This window comes from Malaya genurostris, chromosome 1 (genome assembly GCF_030247185.1).
Source record: "Malaya genurostris strain Urasoe2022 chromosome 1, Malgen_1.1, whole genome shotgun sequence".
In the NCBI taxonomy this organism is placed as follows: Eukaryota; Metazoa; Arthropoda; class Insecta; order Diptera; family Culicidae; genus Malaya; species Malaya genurostris.
In genome coordinates, this window is record NC_080570.1 from 114912695 (window position 1) to 114935079 (window position 22385).

The 22385-nt window shown below is 36.7% G+C and overlaps 1 protein-coding gene and 1 long non-coding RNA gene across 2 annotated transcripts; both read right to left on the reverse strand.

Moving 5' to 3' along the window:
- Positions 1–585: 585 nt before the first annotated feature.
- Positions 586–1177, reverse strand: LOC131440405 (uncharacterized). The gene is made up of 2 exons (XR_009231386.1): positions 1008–1177; positions 586–931 (listed from the first exon to the last, which is right to left on the reverse strand). It is a non-coding gene; the product is annotated as an uncharacterized LOC131440405 (long non-coding RNA).
- Positions 1178–7164: 5987 nt separating this feature from the next.
- LOC131425454 (uncharacterized) lies at positions 7165–19989 on the reverse strand. Its single transcript, XM_058587397.1, has 3 exons — positions 19871–19989; positions 8415–8967; positions 7165–8341 (listed from the first exon to the last, which is right to left on the reverse strand). Exons 2-3 carry the CDS (start codon positions 8963–8965, stop codon positions 7252–7254), a joined length of 1641 nt encoding a protein of 546 aa, XP_058443380.1. The 5' UTR covers positions 8966–8967; positions 19871–19989; the 3' UTR covers positions 7165–7251.
- Between the last annotated feature and the right edge of the window lie 2396 nt (positions 19990–22385).

The window sequence follows — 22385 nt, forward strand, 5'->3', positions numbered from 1 at the left end:
CTTTTAAAACTGTATCGTAAATCGAGCTACCCCTCAGTAACTGGTAATGTCAAAATGAGATCTTATGAAAAATGTTTGAAATTGGCAACGCGGTCTGAGAAATTGTTGTTTTCGAAATAACAGTTACAGTAACCCTAGTTACCATTGTTTATCTTTTCACAGCTAGCGGACTAGCTAGAGTGAAGAAAATTTCATCGTGAGACCAGAATGGTCTGCAACCCATTGAGGCACTCAGATGAACGTGTATGACCCCGAATGTTGGTGATGTGCTGCAATTTCGAAATTCGGTGAAAAGTCCCGATCGTTATTTTTTTTACTTTTAATGCAAATGTACTAAAACAGCTTAAATTATTTATATTTCGAATGTTTTTCGATCCAAATTCTTGTACATTTTTAATCAGATTTCACGAATTTCAAATGACTTCACCAATATTTAATTTATATAAAAATGCAACAATAAATAAATGATTAAGGTACCGGTGAAACATGCTGTGATTACAATTTCAATCAACTTTAATCTGCGCTAACATTTACCGGTTTATTAGTAAATCATATTTCAAACGTCCGGAATAAATAAAAATGTAGAATGATGAAATCTATATTTATTGTGCTCGTATTACAGCAAGTCGTGTTGTAAGTAAATAGTTCTTGAGCGTGCTTTGTTGGTCGTGAGAAAATTTGTTTTGCTACCGATTATCATTAGGCAGATGGTGCTTGATTCTTATAATGAATCTCTTTTTAAACGCCTGTAGAAGCAGAGACAGTCAGTGGGCGGCTTGACAGGGACATTATCCTATCATTCAAATATTGTTGAAAGATACGTAGAAAATGTTTCAGAAAAATTCAGTGGTAAATATAGGCGGATATGTTCCATTTTGATAGATCACCATCACATCCTCATAGTGTTATCTCCATAATAACTGGTACATTCCTACAATGAATATATTTTAGCCTAACTTGATATATGTTAAAGTGTTTTACTTATAATACATCTTTTAAAGTATTACCTGTTTGTTTATTATGCCGTGCATGGCGACTATTTCGTAGCAACCACAGCAGTGATGCTTGTAAAATATATTTTTATTATTACCTAGGGGTCTTTCAATATTCGATAACTGGCGGTAAATCGCTCACGAACACTTTTTATTCCAATTTTGCTTCGGAGTGTCTGGTCGTGTCGTCGGCTCTACGGTACCTGCATAACGTACGGTAAAATGATTTCTTTATGGAATTCCACTAGTAATCCTCGAATAGTGGCCAACAAGGTGAAATAATGTTTCCACTGCTGCGCAATCAATCGACACAAAACAATTTTGACACCGGCATATTACACCGAATCCTACTGCCCAGAAAAGCTAGCAGTTGAAGTGTACGGATGAATCGCTGGCAGCAGATCATTGTCCTCGTTCGTTGGTTTCATCCATAGTTTCGATTAAATTCCGAAAATCGAGTTCATTTAAATTCATTTCTGCTTAATTTGGACAAAGTTTAACACTAATAGAACTATTCCACCGCTTTCAAAACATGTTTATTTGTTTTGGGGTTCCTTGGTAACTAGTCCATAGCAACTTAAACAGTGTTGCTCGAGAAATTTTTTTTTCTCATTTACAAGGGGTCGCTAGATTTGTGGTAACTGGCGGTGAATCATTAGCGAACAGTTTTAATGCTGATTTTTCTTCGGAGTGCCTGGTCGTGTCGTCGGCTTAGCAATTCTCATAACAAATCCCAAACAACGAGAAGCCTTCGTAACTATGTAACCAATATGCTGCTTGTAATTCATTTGTTCGTCTAGATAAACTCCAAGATCTTTGACACAAGTAACTCTTTCAATCGCAGCATCATGGAGGCAATAATCAAACCGCAAAGGGTCTTTCTTACGAGTGAACGTGATAATGGAGCATTTGCTAATGTTTAAAGCCATTCGGTTGATCTCGCACCACCTTGAAAAAATGGTCAGTTGACGCTGAAGGTATGAAGCATCCTCTGCACTCTTGATTATTTTGGTATAACTTTAAGTCATCAGCAAAAGATAGTCGTGGGCCTTCTAGTGAGTAATTTACATCGTTGAAATAAAGGAGGAAAATCAGTGGACCGAGATGGCTTCCTTGAGGTATTCCGGAAAAAGCAAAGAACTCCTGCGATAGGCTGTCATTGATTTTGACCGCCAGCCGTCGATTGCAGAGATACGATTGCATCCATCGAAGAATACTGGAACCGAAGCCCAGCCTATCCAGTTTGGCGATCGTGATAGCGTGATTGATTTTATCAAAAGCTGCGGAGATATCCGTGTAAATAGCATCCGTTTGGAAGCCATTAGACATAGCATCCATTATGTACGTCGTAAAAGATAAGAGATTAGTAGCAGTGGAGCGTTTCGGCATGAATCCGTGTTGAGTTTCCGCGATGTATTGTTTACAGTGGTCGAAAATTGGTTTAAGAACTACTAATTCGAACAATTTAGGTATGGCGCTTAGGGCAGTAATTCCACGATAATTGTCAATGTTCTTTTTGTCTCCTTTTTTGTGAACTGGAAACATGTAGGAAGATTTCCACATAACGGGAAAGACTCCGGTCGTGAGTGATAGTTGAAACAGTTGGCATAAAGGAGTTACTATTGCACTTGAACATCTTTTCAAGACAACTGCCGGAATACCGTCGGGTCCAGGCGAGTGTGAAGGTTTAAGTTTTACGATTGCCGTTAGTACAGTGTCGATGTCGATATTGGTACGGGCTTAAGGTCTCTCTAGAAAAAACGCTGGAAAATTTTTTCCTAAACATATCGCTTATCTCTTGCGTGCAGGAACCAGTTTGTTGTTCGTAAAACATTGTCGAGGGTAGGTCCGATTCCTTTCTTAGCTCATTTACATGTTTCCAAAATGATTTTGGATCAGACTTTAGCCTCCTTTGCACATTGCGCAAATAGTTAGAGTAGCAACGCTTGGCTGTCTTTTTGTATACTTTATTTATTTGCGTGTAATTTTGTCGAAACACTAAGCCGCCATTCTTCGAGTATTTCTTCAATGCGGTCCTTTTTTAACTTTTCAAACGTATTAGCTCTGCGGTTTGCCACGGAGCCTGTTTGGAGGGCTGAATAATTCGCTTAGGAACGTATTGATCGATTGCATACGTCATAACGTTAGAAAAGGATTGAGTCGCAAGATTAACATCGTCGTTGTCAAGAATTTCACTCCAGGTCAAGTTAGAAAGAAAAACAATGATACTATTGTAGTCGGCTTTTTTGAAATTGTAGCTGACGATGCGAGAATTATATCGGTCGTGCGACGATCCATCTGATTCAAGTACAATGTGTGTTTAATTGTGTATATTTTTTTGTTGTCATTAACATATGTGATACGTTAAAATCTTTTGTCAATACGAGTGCACCGCATGATGCACGTGCGTAACAAGGCGACAGTGATATTCAGAATTTATTTTTCCCATTCACCCACTTGTTAAATAGAGTGTAATTTTCCACAGTATCAATTTTTCATCTCTCAGTAAATCACCCTATATAAAGCGTTATCAAACACTTGCCTGCTATTCTACTGATGCATGGGAGTCCGGTGCCAGGTAGTCATTACTAATTTGTATGATGATTTCATCATTACTGCCCTTGTACTATCATTAAATATTAAGTAACTTGCTAGTAATTACAGGACTGTTTCTCATGGCTCCTAGTCAACAACTTCTGGTTTATGAAAAACAATATTAAGGTTCAAAGTAGGCACAAATTGAAAAGTTAAAAAGCAATTGAGAACAAAAAGGTTGAAACCTCTATAATTGATCATTTAGGGGTTAGCCTATGTTTGTGCTTAGGGCACATAACCGTTTTTACTTTTCTTTACGTTTCGTCTTAGACTCGTCAGTGCAGAGCAGTTCAAATTGAACTGCTTATTGCAAACTTAAACAGTTCAACTTGAACCGCTAAGCAGACGTAAAGTTAATGCTATTTGCAAAACACTTATATATTTGGTACCGAAGTACCACGTCTTTCCTGACGTGCCGAACGAAAACGTTGTTTTCGGCTTATTCTGGCCGATGCAGGTATGGTCATTTAGGGGTTAGCCTATGTTTGTGCTTAGGGCACATAACCGTTTTTACTTTTCTTTGCGTTTCGTCTTAGACTCGTCAGTGCAGAGCAGTTCAAATTGAACTGCTTATTGCAAACTTAAACAGTTCAACTTGCACCCTAAGTTCAACAACCCTAAGCACGAACATAGGCTAACCCCTAAATGACCATACCTGCATCGGCCAGAATAAGCCGAAAACAACGTTTTCATTCGGCACGTCAGGAAAGACGTGGTACTTCGGTACCAAATATATAAGTGTTTTGCAAATAGCATTAACTTTACGTCTGCTTAGCGGTTCAAGTTGAACTGTTTAAGTTTGCAATAAGCAGTTCAATTTGAACTGCTCTGCACTGACGAGTCTAAGACGAAACGTAAAGAAAAGTAAAAACTCTATAATTGAAACAAACGAAAGTTAATATTTACGTTATATTAAAGCGACGACTTGGGTTGGCTTTTTAGAGTATAAGACGCTGTTTTCTCAAGCCAAATGTCGTTTGTTCGAACCCTGACTTGGATATATTCGTAATGTCAGTAGGATCGTAGAACCAGTCCTATATACATTACGAATCTACGGCAAAGTCTAAGTTCTGGGTTCACGCTAAACGCAAACTGCTAAACATGACCGAACTAATAGCCTTTTCCGTCACGAGATGATGTTACTGTGATGTCTTTTTCGATTTGTTTTGGATTTGTTAAAGTGATCCATATTGATATATAATATATTTGAATCAAGTCAAAGTTTGAGTAGATAACGATCTGATTTTGAGTAGCTTATAGAAGAGCTCGTCAATGAGTGATTTCTCCTCAAAAAATAGATTTTCAGTGTAACAAGTCAATTACCTTGATTTTTAGTGTAACAAGTCAATTACCATAGGTTTTTTCTGAGAAACAAAAAAAAAACATAAATCCAGTTCAATTTGAACTGCTATGCACTGATGAGTCAAAGACGAAACGTAAACATATCAAAATCGGTTATGTGCCCTAGCACAAAATTTGGCTAACCCCTGAATGATAAATCCATTGCTCTTTTAGGCTGTGAACCATTTCACGGTTAATTTTAACTTTTGGTTAAAATCTGACATTTGAGTGGTTATTTTGTTTCGAGTAGTTAAATTTAACTAAAACTGCGGCCCATTTCAAAGTTTGACGGATAGAAAGTTATTTGGGTTTATTCTGCACTGGAAATAATTTTGACTAAAGAATTGAAGTTAGTATTTTTTTTTGCAAGTGTCGGAAAATAACCATCGATCTGTCAAAAATAACCATGCTTTCAAGTAGGATTATTTTTGACAACATCAAAATAACCACTCGAGTGCAAGATTTCAACCAAAAGTTAAAATTAACCACGAAATGGTTCACAGCCTTAGGAAGCTAACAGTCAAAATTTACAAGTGTAGATAAATGGATCTCACTGACAGCACCGCTGATGAGTTGCAACGGTTGCAACGGTTGCAACATATGGGAGAATAAGATTGCAACATATGGGAGAATACGATAGCTCACCTTATAATTAGAAAGTTTAAAAACTATTCCCGATGGTATCAATCAGCCATCTGACACCGGTATGTTAGCACCAGCCATTTGAAAGTACACCGATTACGTTGAGCCCCTCGCGTTTTGAGCCCCAAACACTGCGATGTTTTGATACTCATCGCTACTCTCAAATAGTGAAAATTCCTTCCACTTGATGTGACAACACAATATCTGCTGTATTATAGGTAAACCGACAAGTTATTGTGAGAGAGTCGACCCAAAATTCACTGATTTTCGTGCACAAAAACAAGGTAAACCGTAAAACAATTGCATTACTGATTGTTCGTTTACGTTGCAATCAATTCCGATTTTGATCTTATCAAGATGATGTCGTGACAGAGGGCCCGTATTAATCCACTAAACAGATAAACTCTTTTTATTTCCTTTTTTTTATGTCGTAGAAGGCCACATAATCAGGAGCTTCCAAATCAATCTTTATTTCCAAGCCGATAATTGAATGTCTGCAGAAGCTTAAATAATGCAGTCGTGAACGGTAACTCTGACTCATGAACTGCTCAAAATGTCACAGGAAAACCTGTTATTGTTCACTATAGATGTTTGTAAAAGGTGTCTTCTTATTATTGTATGATAATTGCTAGAGATGGAATCAGTGGCGTACTGAGGAATACTTATGCCTGAGGCAAAACTTGATTTCGTTGGTTTAGTGAGCAAAAAATTAAAAGTTTCATCAACTCCATCTCTAAAGGGATCGATCTAATGAACAAAAAAATATTCCAAGGATTGATTAGCCGCCCAGAAAAACCGGTGCGAATGAAGCCCCTCACCCCCAGGAACTCGGAAAACACACAATAACCTCACGAAATGAGCTGGATGAACACCGTTTAACCCCTTAACGCTTAAAGGGATATATTTTCCCTTTTTATAAAAATCGTTATCGATTCTTTAATTATTATTAAAGCGATGTTTTTTTACTGAATGTTAAAAAAGACTTATTTTCAAGGCGACAAATGTGTTTCTGAACGAATAAAAATCTCGGTTAATTTGTCAAAAGGACGTATAAGTAAGTGACAGTTTCTCTTTGTTTACTTTATCTTCTATTAATTACCAAGCGGTTTCCACGTTTATCACTCAACTCTTTGCATGAAATGATACCCGAAACTTTCGACTTTCAAACAGAATAGTGATATCAAAGAAAATCTTTTGAATCACATCACAATAATCGAAAGAGAGAGTGATTAAAGAGAAACTGTCACTTGCTTATACGCCCTTTTGAAAAATTAACCGAGAAATAAAAAGAACTGTTGCACTAAAAAATAGTGGACTTATACTTGGATAGTGTTTTCGATGAGACAAACTTACTCGTAATTGCAGAAAAGCTTGCAATCACGTGGTTTTCATTTTTGTATTATTATCTAATAATATGATAGTTTCAGGTTGAGGATGGGTTCGAGTACTAGTATTTGAAGTAGATTCAGGTTCGGGCGAGTAAAAGTAACATCTGCCTATTTGAATTTGGGTTTGTACAAAGACTTTTATTTTCAATCGCATATCATAAAACTTAAAACAATATTATAAATACATTTGATAAACATTTCACATTCACATTTTTTATATGATAAAAAAAATTAAAACAATTAAATTAAATAAATTTTCAAGAAAATGAAATACGGCGTAGACCGTTACACATTCACTTCAATGCGTTAACATTATTGTACAATTGAACCATGATGTCTAAGCACTTTCGACGCACCACTTTTCCGGAAGGTGTCATCGGTAAAGCCTCGGTGAAGTACACTCCACCCCGCAATTGTTTATAATTGCTAAGATTGCGCTCCACAGTTTGGTGAATATCATCCTCTGTAATGCGAGCCGTAGACGTTTTAACGACCAAGGCTGCTGGAAGTTCATTGCCGGGCACTGGAACTCCTGCCACAGATACATTGGCTACTCCGGGTATTTGCTGTATAAATCTTTCTATCTCACTTGGCGAAATTTGATAATTGTTATACTTGATGATATCTTTCTTACGGTCTAGTATGAATAAGATCCCATCTTCGTCAAATCGGCCAATGTCTCCGGTATGCAACCATCCAGCATCATCTAACATCTCTGCCGTAGCTTTTGTGTTTCCATAATAGCCTGAGAAAATGTAGTCCAGTTTGACCAAAATTTCCCCCTCCTGGCCAATATCCAGAACGTTTCCTGCATTATCAACCACTTTTGCCTGACATGATGCCCTGAGATATCCAGTGCTCCCATCTTTGTAGCTATCATCATCGGATAAAGCAACCAGTCCTCCCACTTCTGACATTCCATAACCAATGATGAAACTAGCGGTAGGCGTAAGAGCTTCGAATGACCGTTTCATTTCAGTAGAAACCATAGCACCTCCGGAAAGCCATAATCGAATACTGGATAGATCCGTGGTCGCCATCCGTGGATGTTTCAGCAAAGCGACTGCGTTGGCAGGAGGAAAGAAAGCGGCACTGACACGATACCGTTCAATGATACTCAGAGCCAATGCAGGCTCAAACGGTTGTCGCACGATGATACGCGTCGCCCCACTAACCGTACCAAGGATAAGAAAAGCAAGGCCCGACAACCAGTACAGTGAACTAAAGGCAAGTGTTATGTCGGTCGGTTCATAGTCAAGCATTGATGCCATGCTGGCGATGCATATCGAGTGAGATAAGCAAACACCTTTCGAGCGCCCAGTTGTTCCGGAAGAGCAAATTATAATGGCTAACTTTGACGAGGCGTCATCTAAATGTACAGGACTGTTAAATAAAAAAAATAACGTGAAAATAATTCCATTAATAGAGATAATTTATTATTCGAGTCAGTACTCACATAAACTCATGTTCCCTTCCTGTCGGTTTGATCAGTTGCTCTATGTGGAGGTAGCCATCTACCTTTTCACCAAACACTATCACTACCGGATCAATGGCGGCCAATTTGATTGCCAACTGCATTTCCGCTAACGACTCCTGATCGCAGAAAATCAGCTTCGGTTTGATGTTTTCTAGCATGGGGCTAAATTCATCGTGTTTGAAGGTACCGTCCAAAGTGTTCACCGGTATTCCCAAAGCAAAACATGCAAAAATGGTTGGCGCCACTAACTCTCCGTTCCGAACAGCCATAGCAAATACGTCTTGCTGCGTGTAACCCATAGCGGTTAAGTTCTGCGCAATGCGAATTGACCGGAGGCGCATTTCCGAGCAGGTCACTTTGGCGCCACTATCGGCACTGATTTGCGTTATTTTCGTTGGAGTTTTCTTCAAGATCGCAAGAATTAACTCACCCAACGACTGGTTGGGGTTGTAGAGGGGAGGCGTCCGGCTTCCTATCCATGTTTTGGTATCTGCCTTGTAGAATGTATTGGTATTCCTCGGGGAACGCATGGCTGGAAACAAGAAAAAAGTAAAAAAATTGAAAACTGTGTTAGCAATGAAGCACGCAAGGCCAGACCAGCCAAATAAGTATTGAAAATGTTGAATCTGCCCATTGAATGGTCAGATGCTTGTAAACAATTAGACCTGAATTAGATAGCATGATAATGTCTACGAAGAAGGATTTGTATTTCATATTACTAGAATATGTTGAAAATGTAGTAAAAGTGCAACATAAGCAATAGTTCGCACAAACCTTCCATTCCGATATTCAACTAGCCGTATAGAGATAAAGAAAAAACATCCATGCAGTGAAGAACTCATTGTGTGTGAGAATGCCGTCGCAAGTAGAAAGTGACAACTTCTGGTAACTTTTCTTTTGCCGGTTCGGATAGTAAATGGTAAAAGACCTTTATCACTACTTTCCGACATACCAGAGACTTGGGTGATTCGCATTGTTCAGATGCCTAAGCCCAACTCCTCTGGTAGAAGGTAAAAGTTAAGTTACTAGAAGATTTCTGCTTGCTTAAATGACCCTCTGTCACGTCTCACTTTTCCTTTCTATATTTTCACATCCTTGCTCTCCCTTGAGTACTATCATTCTATAATTTTCATTGTCTGTTTCTACAAAAAAAATGATCTCTGGTTAGGAGAATATCGCAAAAAGAAAAAAGTGCAAACAAAAATACTTAAGCTGGACGAAAAGATTAAACCAAGGTCAAGCTTGGAATAAAAAGTCTTGAGATTCCATTGTCTGGTATTAAATGTTGTGTGAATCCGACTTCCTGCTCCGGAATTACAGAGTGAAGTGTGTTTGAAATATCAATAGTTAATTAGATCGATAACTCAAAAACCTGTTTTAATCTATTGTTTTTTGTGTTATACCTTATGATAAAAAAAGAACCGGAATTTTCATTTGAAAATTTCCGCGCTTGTCCAATCGGTAAACTTTTATTCTCTCAACGTTGGCAACACTTTTATACACATTCTGTCAAATTTTGACGCATATCGTACGATTAGTTGTTTTTTGGCGTCTATACAAAGAAGTTGAAAAATTTTCGTGTGGCGATTTTTATAATGGATGAAAATTTAGAACAACGTGCGTGCGTCAAATTTTGTGTTGCAAATGGATTAAAATGTTCCGAAACGTTGAAAATGTTAGTGTCTAGGAAAAACACAGGCATACGAGTGGTATAAACGCTTCAAAGGTGGTCGTACAAGCTTGGATCATGATGAGATCCCTGGCCGCCCAACAACATCCGTTACTGAAGAAAACATTGAATCGGCAAAGCAAATCGTGTTGCAAAATCGTTCTGTACCGATTAGAGAGATTGCTGTGTTGTTGGGCATCTCTTATGGATCAGCCGAACACATTTTAACTGATGTTTTGGGTTTGAAACTCATCGCTTCTCGGCTGGTGCCAAAAAAGCTGAATTTCATTCAAAAACAGCGTCGTGTTGATGTGGCCAAAGAGATGATTTCCAACGCAGATAGTGACCCCTCATTCATCGAATGCATCATAACTGGTAATGAGGTGAGGATCTAAAAATATGACGTCGAATCCGCACAACAATCGACCGAATGGCGCTTCGAAGGCGAGCCGTTGTTCTAAATTTTCATCCATTATAAAAATCGCCACACGAAAATTTTTCAACTTCTTTGTATAGACGCCAAACAAAAACTAAGCGTACGATATGCATCAAAATTTGACAGAATGTGTATAAAAGTGTTGCCAACGTTGAGAGAATAAAAGTTTACCGATTGGACAAGCGCGGCAATTTTAAAATGAAAATTCCAGTTCTTTTTTGATCATAAGGTAAGGATACCTCCCTCATTGCCACCAATAGGCTTCCAAGCAAGAATCGATACCTTGACGACGACGACGAGTGGCGAGCTGACAGCGATGGAAAACGAAGAATTACTAAACGCAAGGAAAGTAAGGGATTACTTTGACCGCAATCCGAGCGTTTCAATTTAGGACCTGGTCAAGAAGGTCTCCGTCTAGTTTCTCCAGCAGACAATGAAGCAACCCGGTCTTTAAGATAAAGACGGCGCCTTATTGAACTGATAAACAGAATACGGTGACCAAATCTCGCTCCAGGAAGCTATACCTTGCGTTATTGATGCTGCAGAAATACATCGTAATGAATGACGAGATATTCATTAAAGAGGACGCCCTTTTTGGTCAGCCAATTTCGCCTGGTTGTTCCGGAAAAGTTTTAGTGTGACATGTGATCTGCGGTTGCGAAATATTCAAAAGCTGTACAAAACGACCGGCAGCAACTGCCAAATATATGAAGGAAAAAAAGCACCTGCTGCTCTTCCTCTTCCGATCCTACGGAATAGTCGTTCTGTTTTGGTAGGATCTGGTATCGTGCCATTGTGTGAAACCAGTGATGGAGTTGTATGAAGCCAACGATGTTGTTATTGTGCCGAAGGAGGTAAATTTGTCACACTTGCCAGAAATTAGACCAATAGAAAAAAATGGGGCGATTATGAAGAGCAAGTTCCAGAAAACAGTGTAAGAAAGAGTGTTGCACAGAATTTGATGGGTGGCGTAAACATCAAGGAGCGGACTTTTAGGCTACGATAAAAAAATATAACTAATATGTGTTTATTTATTCCCTGATAGTTTCGACAATATCCGACTTGAAATTTGAAAAAATCGGGGTTCCTGAAGTGTGTTCCGTTTTTTGGAAGCTTATGACCATGATCTTCGGTATTTCTGGAGTCTAAATTCGGTATCGCCAAAGCCGAGTAGTTTGGCCATTGACTAGCAAGATCTACATATTAGAACAGATTATTACACAGTTTTGTAGAGTTTTTTACGTTCATTGCATCGCCATCTTATAAGAATTTCGAATCATTATCCACGTTTCATCATATAATTCCGGAACTGAAAGTTTAATAAAATGTCATGTCAATGTACTTTGAATCTAAGTCTTTGAAAATCGGTCTAACAGTCTCTGATGAATCGAAGTTAGTTTCTTTTTGGAGTATTTAATCACTAGTTCTGGTAAACTGGAATCGGTATAGCAGAGTGTGGTATGTTGAGTTAGGTGGTAGCCATAATAAGCTTGTGTATGATCAAGTTTGCGTGTATTTTAAATTACGTGAGACAGAAGGATCTTTATCAACGGGTCAAAATTCATCAAAACAAAACTAGCAGTAGCAAACTGATACGACTAAGTCCAAACTAAGTTGCAACAAGAGCACGAATATATTTTTTATGTCATACAGAGATATTTATTCATAATATAAACATTGAACTTATTATCATTTATAAGTTGTCGTTACCAGGGGCGGCAAGTTCCATGAAATTCTGGGGGACACAAAAAATTATTAATACAGATAATTAAATTTTGCAATATACAAAACAGTTTTTAAAAAATGACGCAGAGGCTAGAGCAAATGAAAAACAGTCAAGTAAGCAAATTTAGTTTCTCTCCCGAATACCACAAACATTTTCATTACTATTCCAGTTATAACCAATATTCGAAAGTGGTAAAGTATAGCCACAGATAACCGATATACAGGCTCGAACAACATTTTTCGAAATCCTGTGTAAATTTCAAATTTGCTATACGTTTGAAACACTACTGCCACCTACTCAACTGTTTGCCACGATCTTTCAATACCTTCCACTACGTTCCGGAACGATAACAAAATCCTCCTGCCTTATATAAAAATATTCCAACTGCAATCATTTTCCTAAGTGTTAAAGACAACTTTATTTCCATGTCGCATAAATCACAGGCGAATTCGATCGGAATAAAACAAGAATATAGCGTGCAGTGAATTTGGCACCCAAAATTGTGGCTCAGTGAAAGCGGCACCCAAATCGTGGTGGCACCTCGTGTCGATCGTGGTTACATCAGCAAGTGTTCGCCAAGCTGATTGAGCAAATTTCACACACAGTTCATATGTGAGCCTGTATATCTGTTATCTGTGGTATAACACATTGCACATTGGAGTTAATTAGTTTAAAAATGTTAGGAACTTAGTTAGGAAATATGAACGATTACGGTGATGAATTACGGGAATAACAGAAAAAAGTGCTATATCATAATATATTTCTAGAAGTGTGTTAAAAAAAAATAAAACAAGAATATTACTTTCTTTAATACTACCTTTTGACAAAAATAAAAAATGGCAGAAAAGTCATTTTTCTCCCATGCACTATCAGAAACACGAAGAAAACAATATGGGGGTTGAACATCGATTGCGATACTATTATAGTTCTCATGATGTATGAATTTAAAATAATGAGAATTCAGTTTACATGAATTAAATTTGAGTATTTGAAACGTAAGGTTATTTCGTTGTATATTTTATCATATTATCATACATTTTTATTGAAGGCGCATCAGAAAACAGGTAATTAAAATTGTATTGCGCTCGACAGTTTAAATATCGTTGTAAAATTTGAACGTCGTATCAAGTTCGTAATTTCAAATACTATGCTGCTTATTTATTGTTGATAGAAAAGAATGTTGGATTCATTCAATCATAATAATGTCGATGATGACTAAGTTTTAACGAATTTACTTGGAAACAAGTTGTTTTTATGTTATGGAAAGATAAGTTATTTCAGCATGGCATTGCAACGTAACAGCAGCTAACCGATTTCCAATGTTTCCAGAAAATATATTAATAAATATACACTGAAAATCATTTTTAGCTAGTTTTGGAGAAGAAATCACTCATTGTCGAGCTCTTCTATAAGTTAGATATATTTTCTAAACGGCGGAATTGTACATCACTTTACCGGATTTTTTGATATTTCAACTACTAACGAGACCAGAATTATATCAGCATGATGATCAGCATGAAAGATGATCGGGCTCTGTCAGGTTGTCAATGGGTTGGACAATGCTGGCTATAACTACACACAATCAGTATGTATTATGTGTTGCATTTTAGGATAAGGTATTTAAGGATCAAGAGTAAAACAAGTTAACTTGTTTTGGTAATTTGTGTATTACGTACATTTTATTTGGTACGTATGTCATAGATCTATGTATTCATATATGCAGTGCAACCAGTTTATCGAAGTGGCTTGCACGATTGAGTTTCAAACAATCTTTTTAGAAATAATTTATTCTCAAACGAACGTTAAGCCACACTTTTTGGATGAAATATCAGTTTTGATAAATATTTTACCAACGTTTGATGGAAAATTGCTTACATTTTATGAATGTAGATTTCAATTCCCTAATAAAAAAGTTAGCAACACTGCTTCAATGGATTTCTATATGATTGCGCTACACAAAATAAACAAAACTAAATATTTTCTGTTACAAAAGCAGGTTTCCGGAAAAATAAATAGTTTTACGACAACATTCCATATCCATTGCTTTTCGCATGTTAAATTAAAGGTTCCTTTTTTCGGGTTTACTTATAGAAGGTACGTAAATCTTTATATCGCAATAATTGCTGCAAGAGGAAATCCATATAGGAATGTGTTTGTTGCTAATCAAATGTGTTAGTGGATGTAAGCTGAAACTGAAATATTTTTTCTCGAGCAGTTTTAAGGAAGGCGGAAGAGTTTTAAACCAAGATTTTCGCTTTTCTTGAATTGCAATTGTAAGCAGAATGATCCAATTGGTTTATTTATCAACCATATGCAAGATTTATTGATTAAAATCAGGAAAAGAAGCACCGGAATTTGTTTTTACGCACACATTGTTGACATTAATCATACGCTTGCAAAGAGTCTTGCGCCTTAATGTTTAGGTTATTTGTTTAGTCATTCATCAATTCATCACTCGAATTGTCAATTTGTATTCTATAAATTCACTAGGAAAGCCTATAATTGGCATATTTTATACCCATCAACATGAACATTAATTCACTATCTGTTCTTATCTTATCTGCAGAGTCGCAATACCATGACTGACTACAATGGCAAAAGAACGATCGCATAAGTGCATCGCATTGTTTACATAATGATTATCCAAATTGTTTTACAACCGTTAATCATCTTCTACTACTGTTGTCCCCGATTTGAAGTCGCATGATTCAGCAAAAAAAACGACATGCTATGTGGAGTCAATGAGGTGAATTAACACAACATGTTCCAACTATCATTTGCAAAATGATGCAAATGTTTATTTCATATAAACGACTTTTTTTGCATGCATGGTTCTAATGATGCGAAATTTATTGGAGCAAAAAGAGATAATTCAACGCGACACATATCACCAAAAAACTGTTCTGGGCTTATTATTATATCCAGCGGTTAAAAGTAAGTACAGAATTTGTTTATGATTTCGTAAAAGTGTTTTTGAAATTGATCGAATTGGTAAATAGAACAATGCAAATATTTTTTACTGTGCATATTGTTACGATTCATAATCAACATAGTTTCCAAAAACCAATCCATACTCGAATAGAAGTTTTTTCTTTTTTACTTACAAAATTTTCTATTTTAAAAAATACAGAGAGTTGGTAGAAATGCATACATCGCACTCTCAACTTCAGCGTTGTGTAGGGGAGACTGGGGCTAACCCGGGTACTTTTTGTAAATTGAAAAAAAGCATCTATTAAAACTAGTTTTCTACTCAAGTTATCTATACCGTCGTGTAGCTTCAACCTTCAGCAACAATTTCAAATTTGTGGTTTAGAAAAATATGCATTAGTTTCTTTAAAAAGTTGCGATGAAGTGACAACCTAAATCCTATATTTGCAACCACGGGGCTGAAACGAGCTCCCTATGGGCTAAACCGCCGTCTAAACTTGATGTTGAAACTGGTTTTAGTAAATTTAGTTTGAATGAGTGATATGAAGAAGAAAGGAAATATAGATATCAATCTTAAAGTATGTTTCATGAATCTGTTTAAATTTTGCAAGTCGAAAATTTAGTGTCCGGTTGAGCTCCTCTTTTTTGTCCGGTTTCGCCCCACATAGACACTTATTTTCGAGACGCAATAATAATTTTATTTGCCACGTAATCTGAAGCACTCAATAATCACTAAATTCACTTCAAAATGCACATTTGAAACCACTAACCAGACCGTCATTAAAATGCACAGGAATCAAATATACCTGAAAAAAAAGAAAATTTTCAAAAAAAAAGTTACAGTAAAAACTTTTTTAATCCACCTAGTGGTGTAATGATGCCTTTCTCATATTACTTATATTTTCATATATTTTCCAAAACATCACTAGAATCATATATTTTCCAAAACATCACTTCTTCTTTTAAACTTGAATAAAATCAAAAACTTTCTTCGGGTATAAACTATCATACCCATTTCAATTTGTAAACAGTTATATCAATTTAATATAGATCTTCAGTTACACTGGTTCGGTTTTCAGTTCCGGAATTGCAAGGTCATGCTTATTAAAATTTTCAACCCTATTCTAAAAACTACTAAAATTGGCAGGTCTTGACAGTTGTAGGCTAAACAAATACTCTTTGGTTCTAGCGAGGCACACTTTGATATACCATTCGACTCAGTTCACAAAATGTCTCTGTGTATGCATGTATGCGACAAATAATATCTCTCGATTTTCTCAGATTTTCACAAACTTATGCCGTTTTTCATTGAAAAACACTGGTGGCGTGGATTGCTCTGGTTTTTCACTTACGACCAGAAGTGCAATTTTTTAACGGTATTCCATTGTCATTTCTGCTCGATAGTGCATAACCAGAGTTATCCACGCCACCAGTGTTTTGCAATGAGAAACGCCATAAGATTCAAACGAAATAATGTCTTGTTGTCCCATCCCAAGCAGCAATAGGAAGAGAGTTGGCATCACTGGGAGGGCGATGCGATGCCTGGGTGTTAGGGATGGGTATCGAGAGGTAAAGTATCGATACTTGGTATCGCGATACCGTTTTGTAATTTCAGGTATCGGTATCGATACTATAGGAAAAAGTATCGATACTTATTATCGGTATCGGTATCGATCGAAAATGCAACCTAGGCCGATTTTGATTAAACTAGTCTTCAAATAATGACCTCCCCAAAGAACCAAAACGCTGTTGATTGGTTTTGAGATCCTTTGTTCACCTTTTGAGTTACAGACAATTTCAGTTATTTGAGAATATCTTTTGCAATTGATCAAGAACTTTTTTTTATATTTCAATACCTCGCGAGAATACCTTTCCAACGAGATATAGATGAGTTTTATCAAACAAGTTCGCGCTTGCGGAGTTATTAAAAACGGTATCATCTCACTTCTTAGTTGATTGAGTCAGTTTCTTCTATGAAAATCAAAATTCGTTATCCAAGCTGGATAAGAACACTCATTGAAAGTGAAAGTGGAAGACGTCAAACGACAACTTTTGTCGCACATTATCCTACTGGCTAATGAAAATAGGCGTTCGGATGGTACTGAGGTCCCCAATACTGAAGTGTTTTTTTTTTGCTAATTGATATTAATGAGGAAACTGATGGCAAATCGATTCCCATGTATGCAGAGGGTTGCAAGTTCTTGGTACCGGGTTTCTGTTAAAAAAATCTTCATTCAAATTATATGTTTTAATAGTTAGGTCGATTATTTTATATTATCATATCATCATATCATATCATCAGGAATCATTCGAACAATGGGAATGATCTTACTAAGAGTTGTATACTTTTCTTTGGACATTTCTTTGGTTGGCAGACAGAATGGGCGCTTTTGGTGTCGCTGATTGCTCTTTGATTGACTATTAGAGTGGGATCTAGATAATGTTTACTTTAAGCTAGTATCGACAGGTATCGACCATGAAAATATCGATATCATGCGATACCACTTTGCACGGTATCGATCCTAAAAAATCGATACTTTAGGCTTAAGTATCGATACCTTGAAGTATCGCAGTATCGATACCCATCCCTACTGGGTGTTGCTCTAAAAAAAATCTAATTTCAATGCGTATCAGACAACTTATAGTAAAGTAATTGATCGAAACAGTTATTTTAAGCAGCAGCTGTGGCAACTATGTGTTGTTTAGTGAAAAGTGTTATTATTAAACATTGCTGATTCGCGAAAATGAAAAAATATTCCTGTGACGAAAACTGTGAATTTACCGCTGAAAATTAAACGACATCAACGATGCGAATTTGACTCCGAAAACTAAATTACATCAACCGATTGTAGCGCCATCTGCATATCATTGTCGGTGTTATCAGATTTATATGGAATGTGTGAAAATTTACAAGTCAATCGTGTGATTCAAACTGAAGATCTAAAATTAGTATTGCTGTAGACTACTCCGCGAGTGTTAATTTTATTTTTTCAGTAGTGGTGTGTCATCTCGCGTTGCTTACAGCAATGCGAATAGAAGAAACAGGATACTGGCAAAGACATCATATTAACAAGATATCCAGCTCTCACATTTCCCGAACAAATAATTGGCAACATCCTTTTTTGCGAGCATGTCGCCCTCAGGTGAGTCCGCATCGAATCTCATACATAGAAGTAGGGGAGAGAAATGTCAAATTCGTACGCGCCAAAATAGCAGGGCTGCGCACCCATACAATTGACATGACATGTTGAATGAGACGCCGTGCGATGGCGTTGCTGAACTGAAGATTGAGATCGCTCCAAGCTGACAGGGTCTGATACTGGTGAGATCGTTCCTTAGAGATTTTTTTTTGTTATTTACAATCTTTTTAAATCAAAATCGGACTAAACTAAACTCCGTCGATTATTCGAGGAACGTTTGATCTTTTTTTTCCGGGTTAAACGCTAAATTTAAGACGCGTGCGTGAAGTTTATAGCCGTGCAAATATTTTTTTTGGCAACCGTGCTTAACTAGGACGGATGTAAATATAGTTTAGACTGCAAGGAGAATTCAAGTTTATAGCTTGAATTTTTGTATTTCTCGCTCATTAGTAGCAACAAATGTTGAACTAACGTTTCTTCTTTTCCCATATTGACCTGCATGGGCGTGGCCATTTACGTTATTGATCAGTCCATGTTCTAAGTCAGTTTAGGTTGCACGTTGAGCATTATCTACGACTCCCCAAGTATCATGAATTTGGTTCAATATGCAATTTCAACTGGTTTCTAATCAATCACGGGAAACTCACGGGCGGGCAACTAAGCTAAGCTAAGCTGTAATCCCAACACAATTGCATACACAATTGCTCCAACTCGGATTTCAAAATTGATTGTTTAATATATTACCATAATTGTGTTATGAATTATAGCACAGCAAACCTACAGGTATGAAAACTCCCGACAATGATAGAATTGATTTTATTCTTATTATAAATTATTTAGTCGAAATTCCCAACAGTTGATCTTGGATAAGCTTACTTCGCTTGTGAGATAGCATCTATGTACTATTTTAATACATATATTCAATAGAAAAAAACTTAGTTTTCAGTTAATAGTATAAATTTTATTTATTACTAAGGTATTCAAGAAAAATGTCTTGGATTGAATGAAGCAGCAAAGCATTTTCCAGTGTCTCAACCAACGCTCAATTAAATACCAATCCCGCAAGCAACATTTTAATTGCCGACACATTAGCCTACAAATGTTAAGTCTCAACAGAGCCTGCTGAGAGTTATCTGTAAAGTATGTGGAAAATATGTATACGTAAAAAATTCCATCTAGGACAATCCAAAACAGGTGTCCAAATGTTCGACTAACTTGATATTACACGAGCATATCGCCCTTGCAGTTGTAATCCTTCATGTTCCGATCGATCGTATTGTGGTAAATCATCGTGCGTATAGTGTTAACTAGTTGTAACGGTATGCATCACGCAGCTAATGAAATTATTATCAGGGATTTTCAATGCTGCAACTTGATGAACATGATATGAAATTGCCATAAAAATTACGAATCATCCAGAAAAATCCATCAACACGCAGGTTTGAAGTTTGTTTTATAGATTATAACAGTCACTAATGTTCATTGAATGTATTTACACTTACCCACCGTTAATCTTACCACAACTATCTGTCTTACCTGTAGTATGACAACTTGCACTAGTTTTCAACACGCGCAATCACTACTGAGCCGAGTAACGGACGGAAATGAGGATCGTTTGATTAGGTCGGTAGTTTAAATGCCTTCCTCTTTCTGGTTGTTATCACGCAAGACCTGACAGCACAGATAAATGGACCTAATATTCTGTTTTGCAATATTTCATAAGGGCGAGATATGATAAAGAGTTCACTTAACACGTTTGCTTAGCATATCTGTATTAGAGTAACGACCGCTTAAGGCACTGATAACCAATGAACCTACTTATTCAGATAAAAAATTTATAAAATAGTTTATTCAAATTCATTTTGTCATGGGTTCAACTGTTAGTTAAATTTGGTATCTGTGGTTTCACTCCAGGATATACTATACAGATATACTATACAGAATATATATATTATACAGAAGAGTTCAAAAATAAAGGTAACTTGTTTTGATTATCGACTAACAACAAGTTACAGGTACATGATCGAGGTTAGAACAAGAATAGTTGCCGATCACGTGTTAACGAGAATTCAGTGTTATACACGATTTCATGTTTCAGTAGTGCCAGTAGTGTTCAAGATTGATGTGGAAACCATTTTTTCGCAGCGAATAGTAAACGATGAACTTGTTTGAACTGCTTCAGTAGATTGCTCCCTGTCTACAGTCTGGATAACGTACGAAGACCAACTTTCTGCATTCATTGGCATTTTCACGTGAGATGTTTACCTCATATAACGGTTATTAGAATCCATAGGATGATGATAATAATGAGCTATTCTGCATTGTCAATTCCATATAACGATATTATTTCATATAATTATGTAGAAGGTAAGGCGTTTGTTCCACAAGTTCGTTGTGGTATGCTCGATTCCCGGCCAGGAAAAAATTCATTCAGAATCGAAAGCAGGGGACTATATTTGAAATCCAATTATATACACGGAAAGACCGAAATCAGCATTTTGGTGAAAAAAATAGTTGATTTTGAGATTTTAGTAAGTTATTTTTTGAGACAACTAAAGAAATCTTACTGATAAAGTATTAGTTGAAATGGCTATTTTTTAGTTGAATTTACCAATTAAACGTGCTGTCATTTCTTAGCTAAGACATATTCTATTTCCATTCATCCAATATATTTTGGAGAAGATTTGGAAAAATAAAATGTTGTTTTCAACCAACATGAACTGGCATACATATACGAAACATACACTTTTTTTGTTTCAATTATAGAGGTTTTAACCTTAAGGTCATTCGCCTTTTCGGGCCAGAAAAGCTTTATTACCCTATGTGCAGGGTTGGGAATCGAACCCAGGTGGGCTGCATGAAAGGCTTCGACTATCCCATCACGCTATACCCGTCCCCGAAACATAAACTTCTTTTTTATAACATTTTTTTTTTTTCTAAATCACTGTTTCCTTCATTCGACTGCTCGGATGGCAAAACCCGAATACAAGTATTTCTCCGGACGGCGTAGCCCGAGCGAAAAATAACATGAAATAACAAAAAGCCACAGAGAAAAGTCACCGCCTACTGCGAGTATTCTACACAAACTGTGAAGGATCTTATTTTCTAGATCCAAAACTATGTTTTGAACAAATATAAATGTACCTTTCTTTTTGTTTCGATATAGACTTCAGCTGAAAAAACTACAAACAGTTGCAATATAAGTTGGAAGATACAACGAACTTCGTTTGACATATACAATTAGAGTGCAACATTCGAAACTCACTTCACTGTTCCATGTGAAAATATTACACCCAACCGCATCAAATCCCCTTAGAAAGGCTGATTTTGTATAATGTTCCACATCGTTGTCCATTTTTCGTTTCCTTTTCCTCCAATGCAAACGACCAGAATCTGTATGACGCAATCGCTCTTGTTTGAAACGAAACACTCGGCGGCCTTGCCCACGAGAGCTGTATAATTGAGTAATTAAACAAATGTATACTGCCCATAATCGCTTATCAGTCCCATATGGGTTTTGGCCACTTTTGAGTTAGCCCGACGGATAACATCTTTTTTTACCCTACTTTCAGAAACTGCAAAAATAATTTGGGGTTTGCTCAGTAATATTTGAAAAATATATCAAGTCAGGTTTGTTCCACATGGGAAGTATTCGCATATCTTTCCCACGCATGAAAAATCACGTTTTAGTAACTAAAAAATGTACATGTTGTACACATGTTTTTTTCCTGGTCATTTTATCAATATTTAGCGCTGGCAATGCATGTAACAATTTAAATAATGTAATTTAAATAAACTATCATTGAATTGATCTTGTGATATAGCCGATGCGATAATTCTTCTTGGATATTTTGCATTTCGATCTCAATTCCTCGCCAAAGTACCTTCCTTCAGAATCAAAAGTATTGCTCCCCTTTATACTCGCAATTCCATCCTTCGAAAATATAATAATTTTATGAAAGGATTCAGCTCTTTTGTCATAACATTGTTCGAAATAATATGTAGGCATGTGTGCTGTGGAAGAGATTTCAGAATAATTATCTCGGGTGTT